Source organism: Bactrocera tryoni, chromosome 1 (assembly GCF_016617805.1).
Source record: "Bactrocera tryoni isolate S06 chromosome 1, CSIRO_BtryS06_freeze2, whole genome shotgun sequence".
NCBI classification, from domain to species: domain Eukaryota; kingdom Metazoa; phylum Arthropoda; class Insecta; order Diptera; family Tephritidae; genus Bactrocera; species Bactrocera tryoni.
In genome coordinates this window covers 83,714,802-83,739,816 of record NC_052499.1, presented here as the reverse complement: position 1 = coordinate 83,739,816, position 25,015 = coordinate 83,714,802, and the positions used below count along the sequence as shown (strand labels likewise).

At 35.6% G+C, this 25,015-nt stretch overlaps 1 protein-coding gene across 1 annotated transcript in view; it reads left to right on the top strand.

Moving 5' to 3' along the window:
* LOC120782628 overlaps positions 1-25,015 on the top strand; it is a 406,655-nt gene that overhangs the window by 351,916 nt on the left and 29,724 nt on the right. The window contains exons 3-8 of the mRNA XM_040114996.1: positions 5,898-6,194; positions 11,185-11,483; positions 11,584-11,633; positions 13,384-13,490; positions 17,773-17,850; positions 20,690-20,746. Coding sequence (XP_039970930.1) covers positions 5,898-6,194; positions 11,185-11,483; positions 11,584-11,633; positions 13,384-13,490; positions 17,773-17,850; positions 20,690-20,746 — 888 coding nt within the window. The remainder of the gene's footprint in view (positions 1-5,897; positions 6,195-11,184; positions 11,484-11,583; positions 11,634-13,383; positions 13,491-17,772; positions 17,851-20,689; positions 20,747-25,015) is intronic.

The window sequence follows — 25,015 nt, the reverse complement described above, 5'->3', positions numbered from 1 at the left end:
AACCAATAAATAACCAATATATAACCATTTTATAACCAAAAATAAAGTTTTCTTTCAATATAAGTGGTTCCAATTATACCGTTTTTCTTTCGCCTGTAAACCTTGTAAAGTGATGTAATGTTATTTTCCATTTAAGGTGTCGATATATACATACATATACCTATATATTTTATATAATACAAGTATTAAAACATGTCCTTCCTTCCAAGCTTTCCCTTAAAATTAATTTAAGCTCCATTTGCAGCAAATTAGCAATTTATTTTAGCAACATTGTTTTGCCTTATTAGGCCTCAAGATTGCTCAAGGCGAGAAATTGTTTATTACAATATGCATAATACATATAACATATAAATATACATATATAATTTATATATGTATATATATATGTATATACACTAGGGTGATTCAAAAAAATTTTTATATTTTTCAATTGGTACTCGCAAAAATAGGTTCCTAGACACCTCTAAGAAAGCCTCTCCAAATATGAGTTTTTAATTGTAACGGACCTGTCCTCTGCCTAACGGTTTTCTATTTTTTCTTATTATCAGATAGAAAAATTTATATCTCGCTTCCAACTACTTGAAAAAATATTTTGTTAATTAGGTTTTGTAGGAAATTGAATGCTCTAAAATATGGTCTCTTATGATTTTCACAATAAACCCAACCGTTTAAAAGATATTAACGGTTGAAATTTGACTATTTTTTGGAAAAAATTCTTTTTTTCTTATTAATTTTATAACTCAATGAAAAAAAATTATTATGAATGATGATACACATAGTTTTGTAGGAAATTTACTGCTCTATAAAAAATGGTCTACTACGATATTTCGATTAAGTTAAGCGTTTACGAGATATTCATCGTCAAACATCAATGCATATTAGGGTGGATCAAAAAAAAATTTTTTGTTTTCGTTTGGTACTCTGGAAAATAGGTTCCTAGACACCTCTTAGAAAGCCTCTCCAAAAATCTATTCATAATAATTTTTTTTCATTGAGTTATAAAATTCATAAGAAATAAAAAATTTTTCCAAAAATAGTCAAATTTCAACCGTTAATATCTTTTAAACGGTTGGGTTTACGAAAAAATCATAAGAGACCATATTTTAGAACATTCAATTTTCTACAAAACCTAATTAACAAAATATTTTTTCAAGTAGTTGGAAGCGAGATATAAATTTTTCTATCTGATAATAAGAAAAAATAGACAACCGTTAGATGGAGGACCTTCCCGTTACAATTAAAAACTCATATTTGGAGAGGCTTTCTTAGAGGTGTCTAGGAACCTATTTTTGCGAGTACCAATTGAAAAAAAAAAAAAAAATTTTTTTGAATCACCCTAATATACACATACATATGAATTTGTATTTGTATCTATGCATGTTTGAAAGTAAATTTAGTCATCAAAAAATATGAGAGAGGGACGTAAATTACACTAAACGCAACACTTCCTCAAATTTTCTTTGCATTATTTCCGTCTTTTATATCAATTTACAGGAGAAATAAGGCAAATTATTTTTTTTAGAACGAGAGTATCTTTGACTACGGCATTCACACACAGCCAAGAATTAGCTCAAAGCAGCTGAGTTTCAAATTTCTACTTAAAGAGTGATAAAAGACTTACATGTACATATGTATGTATGTATGTAATATAACATAATAACATGTGTTATTAAAAAAAATCCGCTAACAATATGTACACTTATGTATGTATATGCATGAGAACATAAATTTCAAAACGAATTCAGCTGTAAGAATTATAAATAAATACTTGACTGGTTCGCACTGCCAGGTCTACTCTTGAATGCTTGGAACGCAAATTGTTTCAGAGCAGCCGATGATTGCACACCACTTAGGAACTGAATATAATAGAGAAGCTTATATGTAGGTCTGAAGAATATGACTTTAAAATAATAAAACACTTTAAGGAAATTTCAGAACGGAACTGAAAAATTTTATGAGAAATCTACAACTTAATAATATGCCTTTATAACTATTGATTTTCCGCCTTAAAAACATAAACTGCCCTTCACAAATTAGTAGAACATAAAGACAGCAACATCTTCAAAAGATTGCTCTCTTTTGTTAAGACACCATTAAGTGTTCCTACAGGGCAACAATTCCTTGCCTTCAGCGAAACCACCAAAATTTTCCATATCGACTGATACATATGTGTACATATGTATTGCACATGAGTAATTTTGTCTGTAAGATCACATTTGGCTCGAAATTGTTGAATCACCTTGAGGCAACCCACCGCATGCGGTAGCTGGTCTAAGGCGCAGCGAAATTCCGCCATTTTACCTCATATGTGTGCTACCGCTGCTTTATTACCGCTAAGACATCATACTCCGAGTGTGTGTGTGTGTGCGTAATGGCAGTGTCTGCGCTTACATGCGTAGTTCTAAGCACTTACGTATGTTGTGGAACACACGCGCCTCCGGCAGCCTTAACTGTTTACCAGTTTAGAGCCGTCGGCTGGCGACTGTAAGCCACCTCTAAGAGTAAGCGCTCACGTCGCAGCTGTGTGGAGGCACGTTCTGCGCGTAGCTGCCTATGTGCTTGTGAGTTCATGCATACATATATACATATGCGTTTATGGCTGTATAAACTCCGCCAAATTGTCTGGTTTTTTCCTTTTGAAAATTACTGCAATTACTTGTGCGCAATTTCCCTCGCAATAAGGTTTGAGTAAAATGCCGAAATGTCTATATTTAGCACTTACCTATGTTTATGTTCTAAGCTAAAAATATATTTTGTGTGGCATTTGTTGTGGGCGGCTTGTAAATTGATTTACGTACACACGGAAATAATGAAAGAATTTTTTGTATAAACTCTATATTGTTTGAATTTTTTTCAGAGTTGCTTTAGGTTTAGTTCCAGATAGCTGTCTATACTATAATCCACATAACTGTATACTCGTAGCATACATATTTACAATTTTTACTTTTGGGATGTCATATAGCCTGATTCTGACTGTTACTTTGACAGCTGTCATAATTTTTTCCTCGAATATGTTTCTATAGTCACTTTAGGTTGCCTTTGGGATACAAATAAGGACAATATGCAGTTTGAAATTATTTTTGTTCTAAGTCCCCTTATGTAATAGTGTTGATTATTTCATTTTCAAAGCTCGTTGCTAATTCTGCTGATTTTTAAGCGTCTCTGAAGCCTCTGCTCTTGCAAAAAATTTTTGAATGCGAAAAAGTTTCATCTTTAACTTTTTCCAAAAATGTTTGGAGCTCTCTATGTAATATTTTTAAAATATTGCAATGCATTTTTGCAGAGTTGTTGCCTTCGACTCCTCATAAAAACGTATAAACAAAATTCTAAAGTGTCTTTTAGGCGCGTTTTTAATTTAATTTTGTAAGCAAGCAAAATATCTACCACGCACCAAGGCATTTCAGATATGTCTTCATTCATAAATTGGGCTAAAAATGGAGGAGGTCATTATATACATACATATACACAACAACAAATACAACAAAATGACAATTGAAAAAATTTAACTCTGATTGAATTTATATCATATTACCATTCCGATAGCAGACCCATTGATAGAGGGGTCTCATAGCTAGTCAAGGAGTGCATGACCTCACTAAACGTGACATAAAGGTACTACCATGTCCATGGAACTACTAGCTCTTAGCAAGTTAAAGATATAATACACACAATGACAGGTGTTCTAACAGGACACGATTTTGGAGAACGCAACTTGTCAAAGTTGCAGGCAGGAACATGATGGATACACTTTCGCCTTCACTGTTCAGCTTTTGCTTATGTTGAGGCACTTTGATTGCCATATTTTCTACAAACGCTCCGAATTGGCTAGAGTAGATATTGGTCGTCTTAATATTTTTGCCGCTGGCTACAGATGCTTTGCAGATATAGAACGGCCTTCTTTAACCGTACTTAGGAGTTCTGGGCATCGCAATGGACAAGCGTTTCTAGCAGTCCAAGTGCGATTATTTGTGGACCCTAGAATATCAGCCTATTTACCTAACCTTACCTAGTATACCATTAGAACTGCAACAAGCTTTATATAAAAAGAGGAGTCCCTCCTCCCCACATATCCTTAATTTTGTATATGAAATGCCAACACTCCCATTTAATTTAGCTTTCATATCTCTTTCTCGCCAAAAGCAGCTAATTCCTAACCATAAACTTCTTCAATTTTCGTGTTAATTTTCTAAAAATTAATTGGATACGCGTTAGATACCGATAGCTGACACCGTTTGTTCGCGCTGATTGCGTGCTTTTATGTGCCGATTGAGATTTGCTCGTAATTTTTCGCACACAACATTTTTATTAGCCACTAAAGTTGCTGATTCATGCTCGTGGCAGCAGCGTGCCAGCACAACATACTCACACACACATAAGTACATGTGCGGCTACAGTTTTGTGATACATATGAGCGCGCACGGGCACTTAAGCGAAGAAATTATATGAAATTCCTGTTTAATTTTCCAACGAGTAAGACTTTTGTTGTACTTGCAGGCGCACGGGCGCATAACTCATTTATAGCTGGCGACTGTACGTACTTATGTAAGTGGTGGGGTCTCAAGAATTGCAATTAACCGCGCGTTAATGTCTGCCGTTCGCGCTGTGGCTTTGTGCGCGCTTAAGATGTGTGCTTTGTATGTGTGTGTGTGTGTGTGTGCGCCATTAAAAATTTGCCTGTGGCGTGCCTTATCGCGTTGGCTAGCTGCACTTGTACATTAATGTTGCATATTTTTAGGCGTTGGTCGTGTTTGCTGCGCGCGCTAGCTGACATGCATTGAGCGTGCACCTTTAGTGCGAGCAATAAATGCATTTCTGTGCGCGGGACAGCGCTGATAAGGCAAAACGCACACAGCGCGCATAATTTATTATAAGTAGTGGAAATGCTAAAAGCTAGTCAGTGTAGTGGCGTTGGAAAAAGTAGCGCTATTAAGCGAGTAAAATTAAGTGGAATGTGTGATAAGAGTAATTATGCCATTAGTAAGCTGAATATATTGCAATTTAAGTGGAATAAAATACTTCTCTCACCGCCACATATATATTTATGACTATGTAGATATTAGTAACTTGCCTAGTATTTTTACTATACTTCATTTTTTTCCAAAACTATAACATTTCTATGAAAGAAAAATATTATATATTAAATACATTAAATTTCATCTAATCACCAGCAACAACCAGTAGCCATTTGACTTCACCTCCACTAGTAGTTTGCCTGCTCAGTAGCTCAACTCATTGCTCATCACAACAATGTACTCACAAATTTGTCATAGCATGCTCTTAATCACAATAATCAATTACTAATATTTAAATGCACAAATTCTCAGCCTTCCCCCCGACTCTCATGCTAACATCCATCACATACTTGTACATACATATGCGCATATTAGAAATAAATACTCGCTCTTATAAGCTCCCCAAATGCCGACTAACCACTGTCCACAAATTTAACTTTATGCATTATAATTAAGTTAATTAAAATCCTTAACCCTTGCAGTGACCACAATAAGCATTTTACCCATGATCCGCATGACCGCCCAGTTATCATTCCATTGCACAAACAAAAATCATCTTTCATTACAATTACCATAACCACTAATCAATAATCCATACTTCAATCATCTCCATATAATCAACTCCGCCTTCATTTAACTGCTCGCTACTAATACATATATGCCTAACAATTCACATACATAACTCCACTTCTTCAAGAAAAAAACTCCTCTTCCACTCATTCTCCATATTGCAACATCAATCACAACAAAATCGTAGAAATCCTCATTCCTCATTTCAATCGAAAAGTAGCTAATCTTAAACCAAATAAAATGTTTGTGCCGTAACCGTTGCGTTTGACTGTTGTTGTAATCGTATTGTGTTTTGTGTGTGTTTGTCTTTTGCAGGACGGTCAGCGCGGTCATTTAGAGGGTCTAGCATCCGTCTATTGTGAATTGTTAATGGCTCCCTTTGGAGATATTTTAAGTGCTTTAGAAAACGCTCGTCAGGCGGCGTGGGCGGAGCGAAGTCCCCTGAATCCGGCCGGTGGCAGTGGGAGTAGCGGTAGTGGTAGTGGCGTCAGTGGCATTGGTGGCCCCAGCGCCAGCACACACCACCGGCATCACGGTCATCGCGGCCATTCGAGCCAAGGTGGCCTGCCAAATAGTCATAGTCAGCCAATTTATGTGCCAGGAAAATACTCGGTATGTATGTGTAGACTAGTAATGTAAGTAGTAAATATACGTTTTTTTTTTAATTAGGTGACAATATTTGCATTCAAAAATCAACACAGTTTTATGAACTTTTACATGTATATTCCTTTATTTACAATAGTCCTTCCAAATATAAGCAGTTCACAACTAATACTTTTGTTAACTGTATTCAGCACTCCAATACATACGATTCTTTATTTCTCACCACTCGAGTGCTTCCGACCTACATATGTATATTACTTCGGCAATAAATAAAAGAAAGTATTTCTTCCTTTTCTTTTTGCGAAAAAATATATGTATGTACATATAAATAAAAATAAGAATGTTCTGAACCCATTAGACTTATAGATACATAATTTAATTTAGTGAAGTTTCTATTTTTTTATGAAGTATTCGATATCTTTTTCTGAAAAATGTTTCAAATTTTTTTTTTCAAAAATTATTTAACAAAAAATATATATTTAAATTTTTTTCCGAAATGTTACATAATCCCTTTTAAAAAATATTTTTTTTTATACATTTTGTTTTTTAAACAGTATTCCTAAACTTTTTTCAAAAATTATTCCAAAACTCTTTTTGAAAAATGTTTCATTTATTTTTAAAAATATTTCGTATTTTTTTCCAAAATGTTTCATAAGGTTTTTCCAAATTGTTTTTCGATATTTTTTTTCAAAATGTTTTTCATTATTTTTTTTTTATTTTTCACTATTTTTTTCAAAGGTGTTTTTCAAAAATGTTTAATATTTTTTAAAGTTTTTACTTATTTCGTTTAAATTAATTTTGAAAGTATTGAAAAGTTTTCCATATTTTTTTTTGTCAATAATTTTTCATATTTTTATCCTTTTAAACATTTTTTCAAAAAGTCTTCCAAAATTTTTTTGAAAAAATTTTCATTTATTTTTATTTTCCAAAATATTTGACAAGGTTTTTCCAAATTGTTTTTCGTAATTTTTTTTTCAAAAAGTTTTTCATATTTTTTTGTTTGTCAATAATGTTTCATATTTTTTCCTTTTAAACTTTTTTTCGAAAAGTCTTCCAAACTTTTTTAGAAAAAATTTTCATATATTTTTATTTTCCAAAATATTTGACAAGGTTTTTCCAAATTGTTTTTCGTAATTTTTTTTCAAAAAGTTTTTCATGTTTTTTTTTGTCAATAATGTTTCATATTTTTTCCTTTTAAACTTTTTTTCGAAAAGTCTTCCAAACTTTTTTAGAAAAAATTTTCATATATTTTTATTTTCCAAAATATTTGACAAGGTTTTTCCAAATTGTTTTTCGTATTTTTTTTTTAATTTTTCCATTTTTTTTTGTCAATAGTGTTTCATATTTTTTTCTTTTAAACTTTTTTTCAAAAAGTATTCCAAAACTTTTTTAGAAAAAATTTTCTTATATTTTTATTTTTTTTCTTCAAAATATTTTATATTTTTTTTCTAAAATGTTTCATAATATTTTTTCAAAAAATTTTTCATTTTTTTGTCTAACATTTTTTATAATTCTGTTTTTCAAAAATTTTCATTATATAATATTTTTTTAAAAGTATTCCAAATTTTTTTTCAAAAATGTGTAATAATTTTTTTTTGTAAGTTATAAAAAAACAAATTGTTCATGTAAACCAGTTTCAAAGTATTTTGATCAATTCGACCGAGACAACTGCAAAATATGATTTTGAAAGCGTCAACCTCCTCTCTCGAAAATTTGTTGAACAAGTATATTTTTTTGATTTTTTCAATATTTTCAATAAAAATGAAACCGGAACAAAAAGTTTCAAGATATTCGTGCTGTTCATACTTCAAACTTTACGTTCAAACGCCAAATACTGTAGACCGGTTGTTTATCCTTTGTTTTCTGTAAGAAGAGATGGTTGCTGTCTAGGGTGAGTAGCCAGTAGTCAACGATTTGCTAGCGGTTACTATAAAAATTATAACACTAAAATCAAAACTTTAATCCAAAAAAAATCAAAATAATCGTAAAATTGTAGAAAAAAAAGTGTACACTAAGAGACAGTCTCTCTCTCCCTCCCAAGGTTACGAAATACTCTTGCAAATCATAAGAAAGGTACGAGCTTGCGCCGAGCCACCAGCTCATACAAATATTTTGAATAATTAATTTTCATTACGTTCACAAATTATCGCTTCCATTTCGCATTCAACTTTTATGCAAACGAATTTCTTATGGTATTTTGAGTGAGCATACAAACCGTTAGTCGCTCCAAGGCCGACGCAAAACAAATTTACTTTCTTTCATTTAATCAAAGATAAAACTTTTCATGAATTAAAAACAATGTAGGAACATTTGCAATTGCTTTGTGTTGACGCGTCCATGGGGATTAAACGAAAGTCAAGCGACCGACGCTTGAGCAAAAACAAGAAGCAGAGCGTTAGTGACTTGTAAGCTGCTCAAAACCGACTGGCTCACAAAGTCAAATAAACACGCAAACTTAATATTTATATTATATAAATAATATATATACATATATACATATGTAACAGTAAATAGTGTACAAATAAATTTGCTGTCGGCATTTCACTTTTCGCCTTTACTTCTCTAAATCTTTTATTTAACTTCTCCGTGCCACCGCACCAAAAGGCAAGATGAGCTGCCATCTCACTTGCCTGTTTATCTTGAAATCTAGAGAAAACCGCAGCTGTGTATTTGTGGTCCCCAAGCAATCCAAAGCTCAAACCGAATTTCGTAAGATCGGTTCAAATTCATTGCAACAAGAGCAGGAGTACGCCACTTGCACATCTACGGTTACAAAGATATACAGTAAAATGATTTCTGTGTATACATATATTAATATTAGGGTGTGCCGAAAAAGTATATAATAAGTTTATAAATTTAAATTAACGTATAAATATACTCGTACATTGAAAAATGTTCTGAAAAATCTGCCTCAGGGTCATTTTTTTTAACCCAAATTGTTTGAAAACTGAAAACCTACAATTTTTCAAGTTAAGAATTCCCCTGAGAAATATTCAAAAAAAAATTGTTTAAAAAAAAACTGTGTTGTAAAAGATGTTATCCTAAATGGTGCAATATTTTCATATTTTTAATGAAAACTGATTTTTGGCGTATTACTTAAAAGGGAAACTTTGAATACTCACCGACAACTTTTAAAAGGTTTTTAAGTCCATAAGCCCGAATTTCGAGCTAAGCAGTCAATTAAGTTATAAACATTTAATTTGACACAGGGGAACACATTACCAAGAGGCATCTGAGAGCAAAAAGTTTTGAGAAAATGGGCTCCGCTCTCTACTAAGCTTAATGTACACATCTCTTCATTTCTTGTACATATCTCTTAAACTTCCACTGAAATGAAGTGAAAATGGATGAAATCGGATGATAACCTCGCCCACTCCCCATATAACGGCCCTGTTCAAAAGTACTAAGAGTGCAATAAATCAATAGGTAAACACGCCAGAGACATTAAATGTTTTCCTCGAGGTGGTGTGAGAGGACCACCGCTCACTTTTAGGTGAAATCACATATCTTGAGACCTGCTCGACCGATTTCAACCACATTCGGTATATGGCAATCCCCTGACATTTTTATGCTACAGTGTGAAAATGAATGAAATCGAGCTCTTATCAGACCCCATATAACTAGTTGCAAGTGTATGAAATGTTCGGTTATATCCGAACTTAACTGTTCCTTACTTCTTATTATCCATATTTATCATTTGCTTAGTTATAACTGAAAAGTACACATAATTAATTTAAAAAAATTATTGAGTTATGCGAGGAGAGTAAAAGGTGGCATAATCGATCGATTTCTATGTGTTCATCTGAAAAATAAAACAATGGTAGATTTTCGATTAGTATGAATGTCGCTGCCTTAAGGTGCGGCAATACTGAAAAAACGGCTATAACTTCAGAAATGTTTTAAAAAATCCTTTTATGGGGGTATTCTTGAATACCAAAGCCATCGCAATATGAAAAAAAAACAAATATTCAATATTTTCACATTTTTAAACTAGAACATCCTCTTAATATTTAGACACAAATCCTGTCTAGTCAGGATATCATTTCACTGAATACTAAAGTTACATTTGAAACTAAAAATTCGATATTATTATTTTTTTTGGCTCACCTTAAGATGTGTGGTAATAAATATCCAGGCAGCAGGCAATAGAGCATTACCAATCATCATTTGATTCATTTCGTTTGCACAAATACAACAAATTTGAATTGCTCATGTAACCGTTATGGCATTTTCTTATGTGCTCGAGCACTTTCTTCATCTCCAATTGTCTGCTTCTTCTTTACTTCGCAATCAGCACTGGCTACCGGGCAGTAGTTCGAGCATGCCGACCTCAAAACTAGTGCATTCGTTCAATACCGTTATTTCTTTCGCTCACGAGAAATGTAATTCAGCTGTGAGGCTCTACGTTTTTCTATTTCTGGTGCTTGATTGTGCTTCGCTTATTATTTGCTTTCCCCCGCTGCCTTCTTCTTCTACCTTCTTCCGCAACAACAAGTCTCGAAGGTGTTAATCCGTTTTAGCGTTCAAGTTGCACAAACACTTGGCAGCTGCATGAAAGCTGCTCAAATTACTTTTCAGCCATGTTTACGGCCCAACAATAACAATACCAAACAGCAGTTCGCAAGCAGTTCATGCAACACACAACTAAGAAAATATTTATGCTTCGGTTTGGCATTACCGTTTTCGGTCGTATTTATTTTTCATGCTTACTTTATTGCCACTTCTAAACGATTGTTGCAACTTGCTGCTTTTCTGCCAAACAACTTTAGTTGCCACTTTTTTCTTCGTCTTCGTGTTCGCCTTTTTAGCAGCGTGAAATGTTGCACCAACAGCAAAGTAGTTAACAGCCCACTCAATTTAATTTACCACACACACACATAAATAAAAATGTACTTATAGTTTTAGTACACACAAACACACACACACTCATATCAGCAAAACCCGCTTGCTTTATAGGCCAACAAATCTCACTTTTGTTTTCTCGCGTTCTTCTTTGCAGCCCTCGAGTTGTCTGTCCGACAAGGAAGAGGATGAAATTTACGGTTTTGGTTATGGTGTTTTTGCACCGCGTGTTGCACGCGGCGGCCTCACACAGCAGCAGCAGCTACTGCAACAGCACACCTTGCAGCAGCAACAACAGGCGCAAGCAGCACAACAACAACAGCAGCAGCAATTACCATTAGTGCCAGGTAGCCAACAGCATTTGCAACAGCAGCAACAACAACACCAGCATCAAGCCCTACAAGCCCATCAAACACTCCCGCCGAATGTAGCACACTTGAATTTCCTGCAGCAAAAGTAAGTTGAAGGTGTTGCCAACCACATTTAAGTGCAGAAACATACACACACACAAATAACACGAAATTTCTAATTCTACTTCGTTTCCTTCTAATTACAGTTGCTTAAGTCCAAGATCAGCGTATTTCTACGAATTTCCACCTAATGCAGGTAAGTTTCCGATTTATTACCAACTAAAAATGGCAGAAAATACGTGGGTGGGTCAAAGAGTTTGGTAGCAGTTTGGAATTAGGATTTACTTGTAATGTGTTTTTGTTTCATTTGTTTACTCGAACTTACAACTTTTGAGTTTTCGAACATTTAAAACACTAACCAAGTGCAAACCAAAGGCAGCTATTATCTTCTAACCCTTTTTTGTTCCCTTCCAATCATTCCTTAGTCGACCTTTTATAATTTACACTGGTTTAATTAAAACAAATCACTAATCTACAAGAGGGAAATATGATACGCGATACTAATGTGTACGTCAGTTACCATATGTGAAGTCTCTTGCTCTTAATTTATTTGCTCGACTTCCAATTTTTAGACCGATTCCTCGGAGACGGGATCGTTCCGCATTCTTCGGAAACTTTTTTTCCTATTGTCGTATGTTCGCAGTAGTATAATTTTAGTGCCAACAGTCGATGTATGATACCTGAGAACCCGCGGAATCACCGTGCTTTCGAGACTATTTGTGGCCACGGTTTTGTTTCAAAAACTTGTTTGTTTGAAGAAATTAGTTGGTTTATGCTTTACATATTGATCAGTTGATATGAAAATATGTCCAACCAAAATAAAGTACTTTTCATAACCGTTGAACACTGGGAAGCACTGGGGACACACTAGTGTTCCACCACTGGATATCTGGTACCTGAGAACACAACCCTATAGAGGGCGGCTGTTCTGCTGCTCACATACTAACCATTCCAGGCCATTCAGCTCCTTCAAGGGTTGTTTGATGCAGTGGACCCTAGAGAAATACGTTAGCCGGATGAGAAGGGACATATTGCACGGCTCCCAATACTCCACCTTAAAAGATATTGAGCAGCTGGGTGGATTGAGAGAAGTCGCTGAAGAAGAGACGCAGTGAGCTTTTTTGCGGATGGGTCGAAACTAGGAGGGAAGTCGGGGAAGGAGAGCCTCTGTAAAGTCAATCTTAGCTTTGGGCTACCAGAATAATGTAGCGTTTTTCAGGCGGAAGTAGCTGTGCGCTCAAAGCTAGAAGAGGTATGTCTGTCTTCACCAGAAATGGCATCAAGTTACTTCTCCAGCGTACTCGTTTGGGGGCCAGGACATAGCAGAACCGTTGCAAACTACAAAGCCGACGAGCTAGCCAGAGGGGGCACTCTTGCTTCGCTTACATCAGAATGAGACCGAGTTGGATCTTCATTGGCATCTCGTGTTTTAATATGAGACCAATGGACCTCGCGTGCTCTTTTAGTCTAGAGTAGAATGTAGGAGATCTTCTGAATGTATTTTAGCAGTTCTTAGTGGACATTGTCCAACAGGCTTTCATGCGGTAAGGTTAAAAATCCTGCCGGGCTTAGGTTGTCAAATTTGTATAGAGAAGGGTGAGTTGGAAATATCCAGGCACTTCCTACTCAATTATCCAGCATTTGCAAGATTAAGCATAAAACTTCTCGACAGCCTTACCTGCGACGAACCAAAAGCAAAGCAGAAGCTGACATTGGGCGCTTCAATAAATTTGTGTAGGCTCAAAGCGCTTAGTCTATTCATATGGGTCTTCTGATGTATTATGTTGAAGAGTTTTTAGACGTTCTAATCAGTCCGAGTGAGATCGCTGTCAGGAACGACCTCTCAACCTAACTTAAATATACAAATGTAAACAAAACTTGTTTTCTCGTACTGACTGCGCCCAGTTAACTAAATTATCTGTGTATTTTTATTTACTCTTTTGCAGAAGGTCGCGAGACCAAAAAACGTACCACCTTAGCGAGACTTCTAAAGGGTCTGAAAACTGTAAATCGACGAGACCGAAATAATCAACAAACCGCCGCACAAGTGAGGGTAAGTAAAAACAAGTACTATAATATTAATAAATATAAGAAAATTTGCAACACGGAGTACTCTAGTTCAGGGATCAGATATTACATGGAGTTGGCACATACTAGTGAATAGTGGACTAAGCAGAACGATCTAAACTAACCCTTACTAGATATTTGGACAATATTTTCATCTTCGTATTGTAAGCCTATAAAAAGAGCGCATTTATCTATTGCTCCTTCATTCTCAGCAGTCTTCGTCAGGCAACCGCTATCGCACAACACTTTCTTCTAAAGCTTTACAAGTCGCTGCGAATTTCTTATGTACTCATGTGCCAACCAGTGTTGCCAATAGTGTTGCTTTATCGCTTTAAGAATTTCGGGGCATTCGTAAAACTTTTAGGGGCGCAGTAGTAGAACTAGCAAAGCCAAACTTTAGTATTTCCTTGCATGATATTTGCAAATTGCGCCGTGGCACTAAAACAAGCGTTTGAGTCGTCTTTAAATGGCGTCCATACACATTTCCATCAAATATCCTGTTCTGTCGCTGCTGCTCCGTGTTGAAAGTGTTTTATGCCACCGAAGACATAGTGTGCCACATCAATAATGCACACACTACAGAAACACGAATATTTAGCTATAAAAGGCGAGCGTTTTTTACGCGCATGTGAGTTGCGCAAGTGCGCGCTTATTGCCGCTACAAAATGCTGCGCTAAATTTTTCATGAGCTGCTTTTTCCGCTTGCCCCATCTTAAGGAGACAAACACGTCACGACCACCTCCAATCAAATACGCTGGAGTTTGCTCTTTAAATGCTTGTTGGCAAAATTTCTGTTTACATTCTCTTAGCTTTTAGGGGTTCATCGCTGCACTTTGTTTTCGCTGTTATTGCCGTGTTTATATTGCCACTGAAATCGAGCGCCGCACATGCCGCTACTCCGCTGTGCTGCGCGCTTATTCTTTTGTTGTCATATTTAATCTACACCCTAGGGACATGCAAATTTTTCCTCAACACACACACACACACACACACACATGTGTACAGGTGTTGGTATGCGCTTGTGTATGTGCCGCAACATGGGAGCGCCTGCCGCCTGCCACACCGCGCCAATGTCCGACCATCTTCCGCGCTGCCGCAAGTGTTTACAATGTAAAGGTTAAACGCGCCGCTTCCGCCGCTCCCTGCGCTCGTTTATCTGCTATTCCAAAAGGATTCATTGAAGACGTTTTCTTTCTTTGATTAAACCAACATTTGCCAGGGGAAGCATAAAAGGCGCAAGAAGGCGACGTAAATATTCCGGCATACTCGTAGAAGAAAGAACTGCGAAGTTTCTTGGCAATGAAACGGTTGCAGTGGCGCTGACTTGGCGATGGCATTGGCCGCCGCGATAGCGCACAGCGAGCAAACAAGCGCGCAACACCCCTTCCTCACACGTTGCACATGTACACTCTAACCAAACGAAGTCATAAATAACGCGAAAGGATAGAAGACACGCATCTGAAGATAAATATTGTTTGCTTGTATGTATATATGTGTATGTATGGGTGTGTGTAAGGTATGACACCTGCGTCCGCAAAAACGCTATTGAAAAGCTGCCAACACAAAAAGGGGATAACGCTCAGCTTAGGTGGTTGGTCGCCGCAAAAGGCGGAAGCCGTAAATTCAGCAGCAGCAAAGTGCGATTAGGCTGCCAACACCAGCCGCTGAGGGTTCCTGCAATTCAGAAATGTCTAATTAAAAAATGAAGAGCGGCGCTTTGAGCAGGCGATGAATGCAGCGCGCGAGATTATGAGAAAAAATTACAGCGATCTAAAATTTTACGATAAGCATTTCTTTTGTGCGCCGACCCTTGTCTCAGCTTAATTATATGATATATTTGAGCGTCCGTAAGGTTCAGCAGCGGCGCTGTTATCAAGTCGCAGCGTATGTTTCACGGATTTATTAAAATCTGTTTGTTTTGAATTGGCCACAGCGGACACATTGCCAGTAAATTATTTGCAAGTTGAAAATATTTTTGCTTTTAGACAAAGCCAAAATAATAATTAAACAAAATAAACGAAATGGCGGTATGAGATAATAAAAGGACAAATATTTCGAGAGAAATTTCGGGAACAAAATTTTCCTGAAGCAATGTTGGGTGATGGCGCTTTAAATTTGCTTTGAAATAGAGGAAAGGCAGACCAAGCTAAATATTTCTAAAAAAATTATTTTTCTTGTTTTGCATATTTTGATAGTTTATAATTTTAAAAATAACAAGCAAAAATTTTAAATTAATATTTATTCAATTTGGCTACAGTTATACTAGCTCGAAGACAAATCTTCTGATCGCTTTGATTTTTTCTGCTTGTTTTCATATGTTTATCTGTACAACGACTAACCACTTTTCCGATTTATGAAAGAGATAATTGACGGCCCAAAAACTATCACATTTTTGAGCAAGATTCGAACATTTTTTCCAAATTCTGCCATTTTCTTAAATTTTTGTATTTTTTATTAAACACAGTTCATTATATAGGCAATACTCTACAAATTTTCAGTGAGTTAAAAAAACAAGGTTTTCCAAAATATAAGTAGCGCTTACTGAGCAAAATGTTGTAGTCGTAGATAATACAATGGTTTTTTATTGTTGACAATACTTTATCCAATCTCCACTTGGCAATTATTGACAATTTCAATTTGCAACCAAATTTTCCGCATATTCCAAAGCAAGCGACCTCCAGGCATATTGGAGAAGCCGTATAAAATTTTTTCTTGACTTTAACTGTTTTCTTGAATTTTGACTTTCATTAGAGCCCAAACATGCTCCAGTGTATTGGCGCCTGGTGACTGTGATGGCCAGTCTAAAGTAACAAGATGTTTATTCTTCTTTCCATTCAATACAGTGTTTGCTTCAATGATTTGGATCATTGCCTTCTTGCAGTAACCAATTATAGTTATTTTTGCCGTAAAGCATTTCAAATGACTTCCGTAAAATATAATTTTATTATTCTAACAGCACTAAAAGTTTTTTTAAAGCACTTGAAAGCCCAAAATCGATGAGATAAAAGCAATCAATAAACATGAACCTTTTTAGGGATTCTTAACCCTTCATTGAGTAAATGTTTGTTCGTTTGTTCATTTCATTGAGTAACTGAAGGTTCTTGACCAAACATGTCTCATGAAGTTGAATAACACAAAAGTTGGTCCATCTGCAAATATTTCATTGCTCCAATCAGTATTCCTGCGCCCAATTTAACCTTTTTTCAATGGGCGTTTTTGAAAGTATGAATTTGATTACAGTACTTCTGCGTTTTATATCAGATCTCAGAAATCTTTTCAGAATTCTAAATAATTGTCTAAATTGAGCAGTGGTTGCTTCTCAAAAAGAAGAAAAATACTTCACGTGCTCCCTCCCTCTTCCAGACTGGTCATCCATGTTTATAGTTTTATTCATAATGGTCAGACCGCCTCTTGCCAATTATACAACTCGTATTAATATACTCTGCAGTTTTTTCAGTAGTCCATTTGGGATCTTTAGATTACTTCGCTTGAATCGCTACTTCAAACGTTTGTTATATCGAGGATTAATTTTTCCTATTTCACGCGTGAACTGGCACATTAAGAAAATCGAAAAAATCTTACCGAATCGTATGCATCATTGATCGTAATTTAACATGTGTCAGTTTGGAAAAAATTATTAAAGTTTTCTATGAAGTGATCCTGCTAAGAAAAAAACTTTATTTTTGAACGCAACGTAATCTTCTTCTTTTTTTTTTGTTACTTTTTTTGTTAATAACTTGAGGAAATAGTAAATAAATCTTTTAATTTTTTCATTTTAGAATATTTTCTGAATAATATTCCGCAACATCTTAAAGCATTTTTCGCAACAGTTTCTTTTTAAGTTCCAAAAACTATCTTTCTTAGCAGTAATTAAACGGATATGTCCCTTAAATAAAGTCCAAGATCTGATTTTGATTCTCCAAGTGTGATCGGCAGATGTTTGGTTCATAGTTCAATGCAAACATTTTTTACTTCAACAACTGTTGGCTTAGTAATGAAAATGTTCAAAGGCCAGTCGCCTAATATATGCTAAGAGTTTAACATAATTTTCGCAAAAGATCTAAAGATAAGAGATTCTACTCAGCGGCTAATACAAAACGATAGAGTATTGATATCAGAAACCGTTTTTTTTAGTATCACCTAATCAGTTTTCTGTATTTTACTGACATTTTTTAACATAAATTGCTTCAGTTTATCCATAATACCTTTATGTTTCGTGACCAGAAATATGATAAATAATTAATAAATATTTTTTCGCAAATTTTTAGGCGGCGAATGAACGACTGAGACATTTTCAAACAATGAATGGAGGACAACACCAAAGCTTTGAAGAGACAATCCACAGGGTAAGTTTAAAAGATTTTATACATTAATTGAGTATAAGTATGTGCCACTGTTTATGGGCAAAAAAAACGTTAATTTTTTAAACAGAGAATTTTGAAATAACAAAAGGCTTTCAAAACTTCGCACGGAAAATGTTTGCTTAAGATGTATTTTTTGCTGTAAGACACAAAAATCAAAATTTTGTTGAATCAGGTTTCAGGTTTATGAAACAATTTCGCATATAGGGGCATATTTTTTACCGTGATCACATAGATTTGTTTGCAGTTATTTGTTTCTTGAGATTCCCTTTTTTTGATATTATAACTTTTTTATGAAACGATAGTTATAGTCAGCATTCTAGGTCCGAAATTTTAATATTCACACTCTGCTATAAGTTTGTTTTTTAAAGCTTTAGAAGAGGTGTCTATAGAAACTACTCGGACACACCCCTTAGTTTAGTACGATTCATTCAATTGAAATCCTTTTAAAGCGATTGCAAACACTTTTCTTACTACTCATTAACATGCAAAGCCTTCAATTCCACAAATTTACAAGGAAAATCAGAAATTCGATATTATTGAACTGAATTAGTTATGCACCCTTTTATCGCTTACATTCGCGCAAGGGTTCACTACTCTGAAAATGAAATGCTTTTGCGGCGATTTTAGAAAATAAACAGATTTTGTTCAACATGGCGTATGAGTAACCTCTGAGATTTAACATTTTTCCACAAAACAGAAGTGACAGTCCACTCAATATACAAAAATCCACCAGATTGCAGGGAAAGTTTGAATCCGGTGGGCATTCAATTTATTCTTTCAACGAGACATTACAGGGAAATCTGCATTAACCCTATAAGAGCTGCGTTCAAACACCGTATCACTCACAAGCAACAGCACTGCCACCCTATGAATTTTTTTATTTCAATTTTATTTAAGTAAAAACAATAAAAATATATTTATTCAAGTCTGTTTGCTATTAAATTTGTTGAAACCCGGATTAGCAGATAAAAATCGTGTTTCAAAATGTTTTTCACTCCCCTAATCTCAACATTTTTGTAGCTTGTGGGAAGGAAGTGTGTATCTTGAAGCAGCTCCAGCATCCACCACACCAACCAAGCTGCCATGTAATAAAAATAAAAGCAACTAATAACACAAAAACAACAACAACTCACCTGAGTGTCAGTGGCGTAATGACATTGTCGCACGGCGCTGAGGGTGTAGCAACAGCGAGTTGTATGCAATATTTAAAAGTTCATTGCCGTCGACATTCATTATTAATGACAACAGCAACAATAACAACAACAAAAACGTCACAGCCGCTGTGCATAACACGACCGAGAACACAGCTCCCGTGCGCCGTGCGCATGAAATTGCAACAACGGCAACAAACGAGAAATAAAAGTAACAGCCCACAGGTGGCGAGGCGTGGAGCGGAGACAAGCCCAGCACCGTGCGCGCACACATCCCAACATGCGCGTTGCGCTACCAGCCAGACAGCCGCCGTGCAATGAAGATATGAGCATAAGAAAGTGCGGTGGCATAACGGCGCTGCCGGGCAGGTGCGCCAGCCAGCCACGGTGTAGCGTGTATTGTCGTTACATGTTGTTACCGTTTTTCTAGTGTTTCTTGCTGTTCCTGTCATTGCATTTATTATGCATATTCTCCTCAGACACTGCCATAACTTGCTCATGAAAATAAAAACAAAATAAAAAACAAGAAATAAAAGAAAACGCGCTGCGTTCCGTTGGGACGCTGCATATTGTTGTTGTGCTTGTTGACTCGTGTATGCTAACCGAAAATATGCCTGAACCTGCTGCATAAATTAGACTTTTTCTGTGCACGGAAACAAACTCGAAACAAAGTTTGACTTGCAGAACTTGTTGTTGTTGTATGTTTTGTTGTCACAGTCACACCCCACACATGCAACAGCATCCATAGTTCACACCACCTGCGAGCTTGACTCCAAGGCACGAACTTCGGCGCCTCAGCGCTGTAATTTCTGCGCAATTTTTAAGCGCGTTAAGCTGTTTTTGCTGTTGTTGTATTGTTATCACTCGCCTGGCACTATACTACTTCTTATCTGCAGCCTATACCACTCGCGCGCTTAAGCTTGTAGTGCATATTATTGCCAGCTGTCGGCGCCGTGCGCTAGCTGCCGTCGTGTTGTTGTATTGGATGCAGCTTGTTGTTGCCTTATTTTGTCAATTCATGCACACAATTGCGCTACTTAAGCGTATTTTCGGCAGCGCCTTCGCTCAGGCACACCACGGTGCCAATGATGGCATTTAAGGTAACCGTGTTACAGATGCTGCCTTCGTCGCCACCAATGCCACCAACGCCACCACCACCGCTTTGTAAGTGTTTGTTTCAACTTTCAGCAAGTGCATGCACAAAAAGCGGAATATTTACAGTGTGCTCTCCTCACACTCACATACACAGTTGCAGGCGTGACGCTCCTCACATCGTCTGTGCCTACAGGGCGTATGAGTGCTCGCACTGCCTGGCTGCCGGTTGACAAGTGTTTCGCATACGCCGTGTCCTCACGCTGCAAAGTTTAAAACTTTTTTCTTTTTGTTGTTTTGGTTACGCTATTTTTGAATACTCATTACACTGGTAGTGGTGCTCTTCAGTTGAGCCCATAAGTATGCACATAAATTTATTTACTTTATTTGCATGCCGTTGCCTTACAAAGAGCGAACTTTTGACTGCCAAATAAAAATTTTGGTTTTCTGCAGGCCTTCTTTTAGCATTAAGTATATATTTAGCTCATTTTTGCATCATCAAAGTGCTACTTTCGCTTTCGAGTGCCATTAAAATGCTGGAAATTTTAAAATATTTCGTATGTGTTTTCCATTTTCAGCTGAAAGTACAAGAAGCAATGCGCAAAAAGGAGAAATTCCAACGCGAACACGAAGAGGTAAGACTGCATTAAATAAACAATTTTTGATTAAATTTAAAAGATTTTAAAAATTTATATGATTGCATAGAATTTTAAGAATTTATGTATATATAATGTAGAGAAGATATCAACTAAATATTGAAATAATACCAATAGCGCCAATTTAAGGTTTCCTGAGTTGTCAACATCAGGATTTTACTAAAAAGTATGAGTCAATAACGTTATTTTATTTTTAATATTTTATTTGTTTAAAATTTTAAGTTCACATAGCAGGTCTCATTTGGTTCAATATTTTAAAATATTTATATTTTAATTATTGTATAACATTTTTGACGTGCTGCAGTTGCTTATGGTTTGATATACTCAAATTCCAGACAGTATGGTTTAATTATGCAAAGAACTAGAAACAAAAATAAACCAAAAATACCAAAAAATATATGTATAGTCAGCTTTTTTAGTGTTATTTCGAATTTATGTCTCAAATAATATATTTTTTTAATTTTTTTGTCAAAATACATACTATGCTAGAACTTCAAGTTTAATTTTCAATTTTTTTTTTTCAATCAGCTTTTTCATTTTACACATTTTTCTCAATACTACACATTTTGAATTTGTGGACAAGGGACCCGATTAATATCAAATTTTTTTAGCCAAATCGTTTTTTTTAATTTGAATATAAATCGAATTTTGTCTATCCGAAAATAACCAAAGGTTTTTCGAAAATTCAATATTAATTTTTAAACGCTTCCATTTTGTCAACTTTTTTGTTTTTTTGCCGTCTCTTTTTTTGTTCTTTTATTCATTGAGTTATCCATTCTATAAGTTGAGGGGTAAGAAGCTATCTACTCATCGCCACCATTTCTACCCATTTGTTCATCTGAAAAACAATATAATGATGGAAAATTTCGTTTTTTTTATTTTTTGTTGCTTCATGTGATAGAGAGATACTTAGCCCCTCATTGTGTGATTTAATTTCTGTGAGTAAAGTTTTTTTTTAATCATATTCTTGATGTGGGCTATAGAAAAATTTTAAATTTTTTAGTTGCCGTGTTTTTAGCAACAGAGTTACGTAACATTGCATATACCTGTATGCAATGTCATTCAAAAAATCTAAAAAAAATGACAAGTAACTTACTGAGCGGACATGCTCTTTATTTTTAAAATTACTTTTACAATAAATTGAAATTTATTTGATATTAAATTTTTTGAAACAATTTCTTGCTTTACGTACATTCGACGCAACTTGGTAATTTGCAAGTGACTCGAGTGTCATCCCATGTTAGCCAGGGATCCATATGGTTCAACCATACTTCATTTTCAGGAATGATGCAACTTCTCTGGTGCTTTCTCTAGAATTAAAGTATAAGGGTGATACTTATATTATTTATATGTGGCAAGTAAATATATTGTTTTGCCTTTAGTAAAAGAGTTTTTGATAATTCTGAAGGCCTTCCACGTGGTGTTGCAGTTTTCCCGCAGAGTTTTACACCTACTTTCAGGTAAAAATCTGCCAAATTTTGACTCTATTTCCTTTTTTGTTGCCCACTCGTTTATACAATATAATAGCCAAGCATTCGCCTCAGCCGTCTCAACCAAATGGTGAAAAATACGTACCAATTCTTAGAGCATATTTTGATTTCTTAGCAAACCGTACAACTGATTGTTCTGCAGTTTTGCCACAATAGCCTGAAATCTCTCCAGGAAACTATAGATATATGAAAATTATCCAACTTTGCAACATATTCAAGGGACTCTTCGCGTGTTTTCTTCATCATAATTATCTCGTCCGCAAGCTTTAAATTGGAAATTCGGTTCCGACCAACTGTTTCCAGTGAATAAATTTATCGTTTACATAGGGCAATCACCAGTGACAATAATATGTAGTAGTTTTGTTGTTTTTTGTGGGAGAATATACCTTAGTAATCTTATAACTATATTGGCACTTTATCCCAAATCAATTTCATCAGGCTGTTGTTTTCTTGGCCAATACGTATTTCTAAGTTGTAATTATATCCAGATATACCAGCCAAAACATATGTATAACTTAAATCCCCATTTACATTTAGTATATCAGAATTGTTCATCAGCAGATAAGCATCTCTCGAAAGGAATTGATTTAAATTTTTCTACCAAATGGTTTACAAGAGGGCGTAATTTTTAGTCGATCGAAACTGGCATCATTTTTGTCTTTCATTTCATCATTATTGTTGAAATGCAACATTGATTTAATTTCTTCGAATTTATTCACTGACATAGTGTCCTGTATTCATTTGTTGCCTACTATTGTCGTCCAAGATCTTCGATTATTAGGGATTTGATCAATAGACATCACAATACATATCCCTAAAAACTTTTTTAGATCTTATATTTTCCATTTTCTCTGGAAATTTTTGATAAGTGTATAAAATTGATTGATGAACTATTAACTCCATGAGATCATCTGAAAAAAATACAAAAAGTAGCTGCACGGGCCAGCAAAATTTACAAAATCTGGCGGTAGCTGTTCGTTGCCTTTAAAACCTTTTTAATCAACCTTTTAGATCAAAATAATTTAAAGACCTATCAAATCGAAGAAATCACCATTAAAAGCTTGCTTCTTTTATTGAGCTCCGCTTAGAAGTATTTAATTTCCAATGTCTTTTATGGGTTTTAGAGGTATATTCCGGCAACAGTACATCTATAAAGCAAGCGACTTCCTAATAGCTCATCTCATGACTCGAGTCGCTCAAGAAACTCTTGATTTTCCTTGAATATAATATTTGAATTTCACTTCCATTAAAAATCAAAATTTATTTGTTGCAGCTTAACGTAAGCAAGCACAAACACAATTTTCGAAATACTATCACCCGGCCATACAAGTACATACTTGCACTGCCTCCTTCATATGGCTTGCTAAGCTTAAACTGCTGCTTTTTTGTTTAAACATAAATAATGCAGTCTAATTTACTAGACCAAAAGACAAATGACACATTTTCACTTTCCTTGCACGCAAATAAATTACAATCTCGCAAACTTCGGTCTCTCGCTGCTTTATGCCATGTAGTAGTGGTCAACCGCAGCACACACATACAACGACAACAACAACTACATAAATACATAAACAAAAGCCCGAAAGAGCGCTCGCCTGAGCATTGCAAATAATAAATACAAAATTGGCTTGGAAAAGTGAGCGGCTGTGTGCAGTTATTCGAAGTTAGAAGTTCAAGTGTGTTGCCTCAATCCTTTGCTGGCCGCCCTGCAGGAAAACTGCAGCCTAACTTTTCTTAATTAACTGCATGCATTACAATACAAGTTGGCAAACATTAGAGGTTAGTGCAGTGAGACTAAGGGCGAAAAGTGTGAATGAAAGAAGGCTCAAAATAATATAAATAACAAAATTTTGAATAATTTTTAAAAATTTGGAAACATTTTTCAGCCCCTTAATTTCCCTTAGTTCCCCGCCAGTACGTGCTATTCGTTATCTTGCCACCAGCTTACCTGCTCAGCTTACTCTTAATCCATACTCGGTGCGGCCTATTCGCACGCTTACTCGGCAGGCAGCAATAAAATCTATTGTTTATGTGCCAGCACAGCACCACACATACACACACTCACTACTGTATGCGTGCATCAACCACAGTGGCGTACAAAAGTGGAGAGCTGTGATAGATTGCACACGTAGAGCCTGGCATTGTTGGCATTGTTGGTCGGGCAACGAAAGTGTTAGCTAGATTAAATCTAATGTAAGCGAAACTTTTTAGACATGTAAGAGAAATTAAACCGAAATAAAACCAAACAAAGATTTATAAACCGCCCTGCGCCTGAAGTTATGCCAAGAAGCGAGCGAGTATTCGTAGCAACTGAAAGCACACACACATATGGATACAATTGCCACGTAAAGGCTCTGTGGCAGAAGTTGTTATGCTGCTGTAGTTCACTTTAAGAACAACGAGCCGAAGCTCTCGAAGAGCACGTCGCTGGAATGCTGCAATTACTGTCTTACACTTGCCATTGTTGTTGTTGTTATTGTTGCTATTGTTGCTGTTGCAAATACAAAGCAACAAAAATAAATTCGAAAAACTGTAACAAAATAATCAAAGTGAGGCAAGTTAAAGTACATATGAGACAACAACAACAACAACAAAAACTGCCGTTACTTTGCTTGCACATGCATATTCTATGAGTTATTGTAATTGCTGCTATGCCTGGCTTCCCTGCCATGTTGTGGCCACTGCTTTTGGCTGGCTGTTGCTCCTCTTGCTGCTGCTGCTCCTGCTGCAGTGGCTGCTGGAACTTTTAGTGCCAACA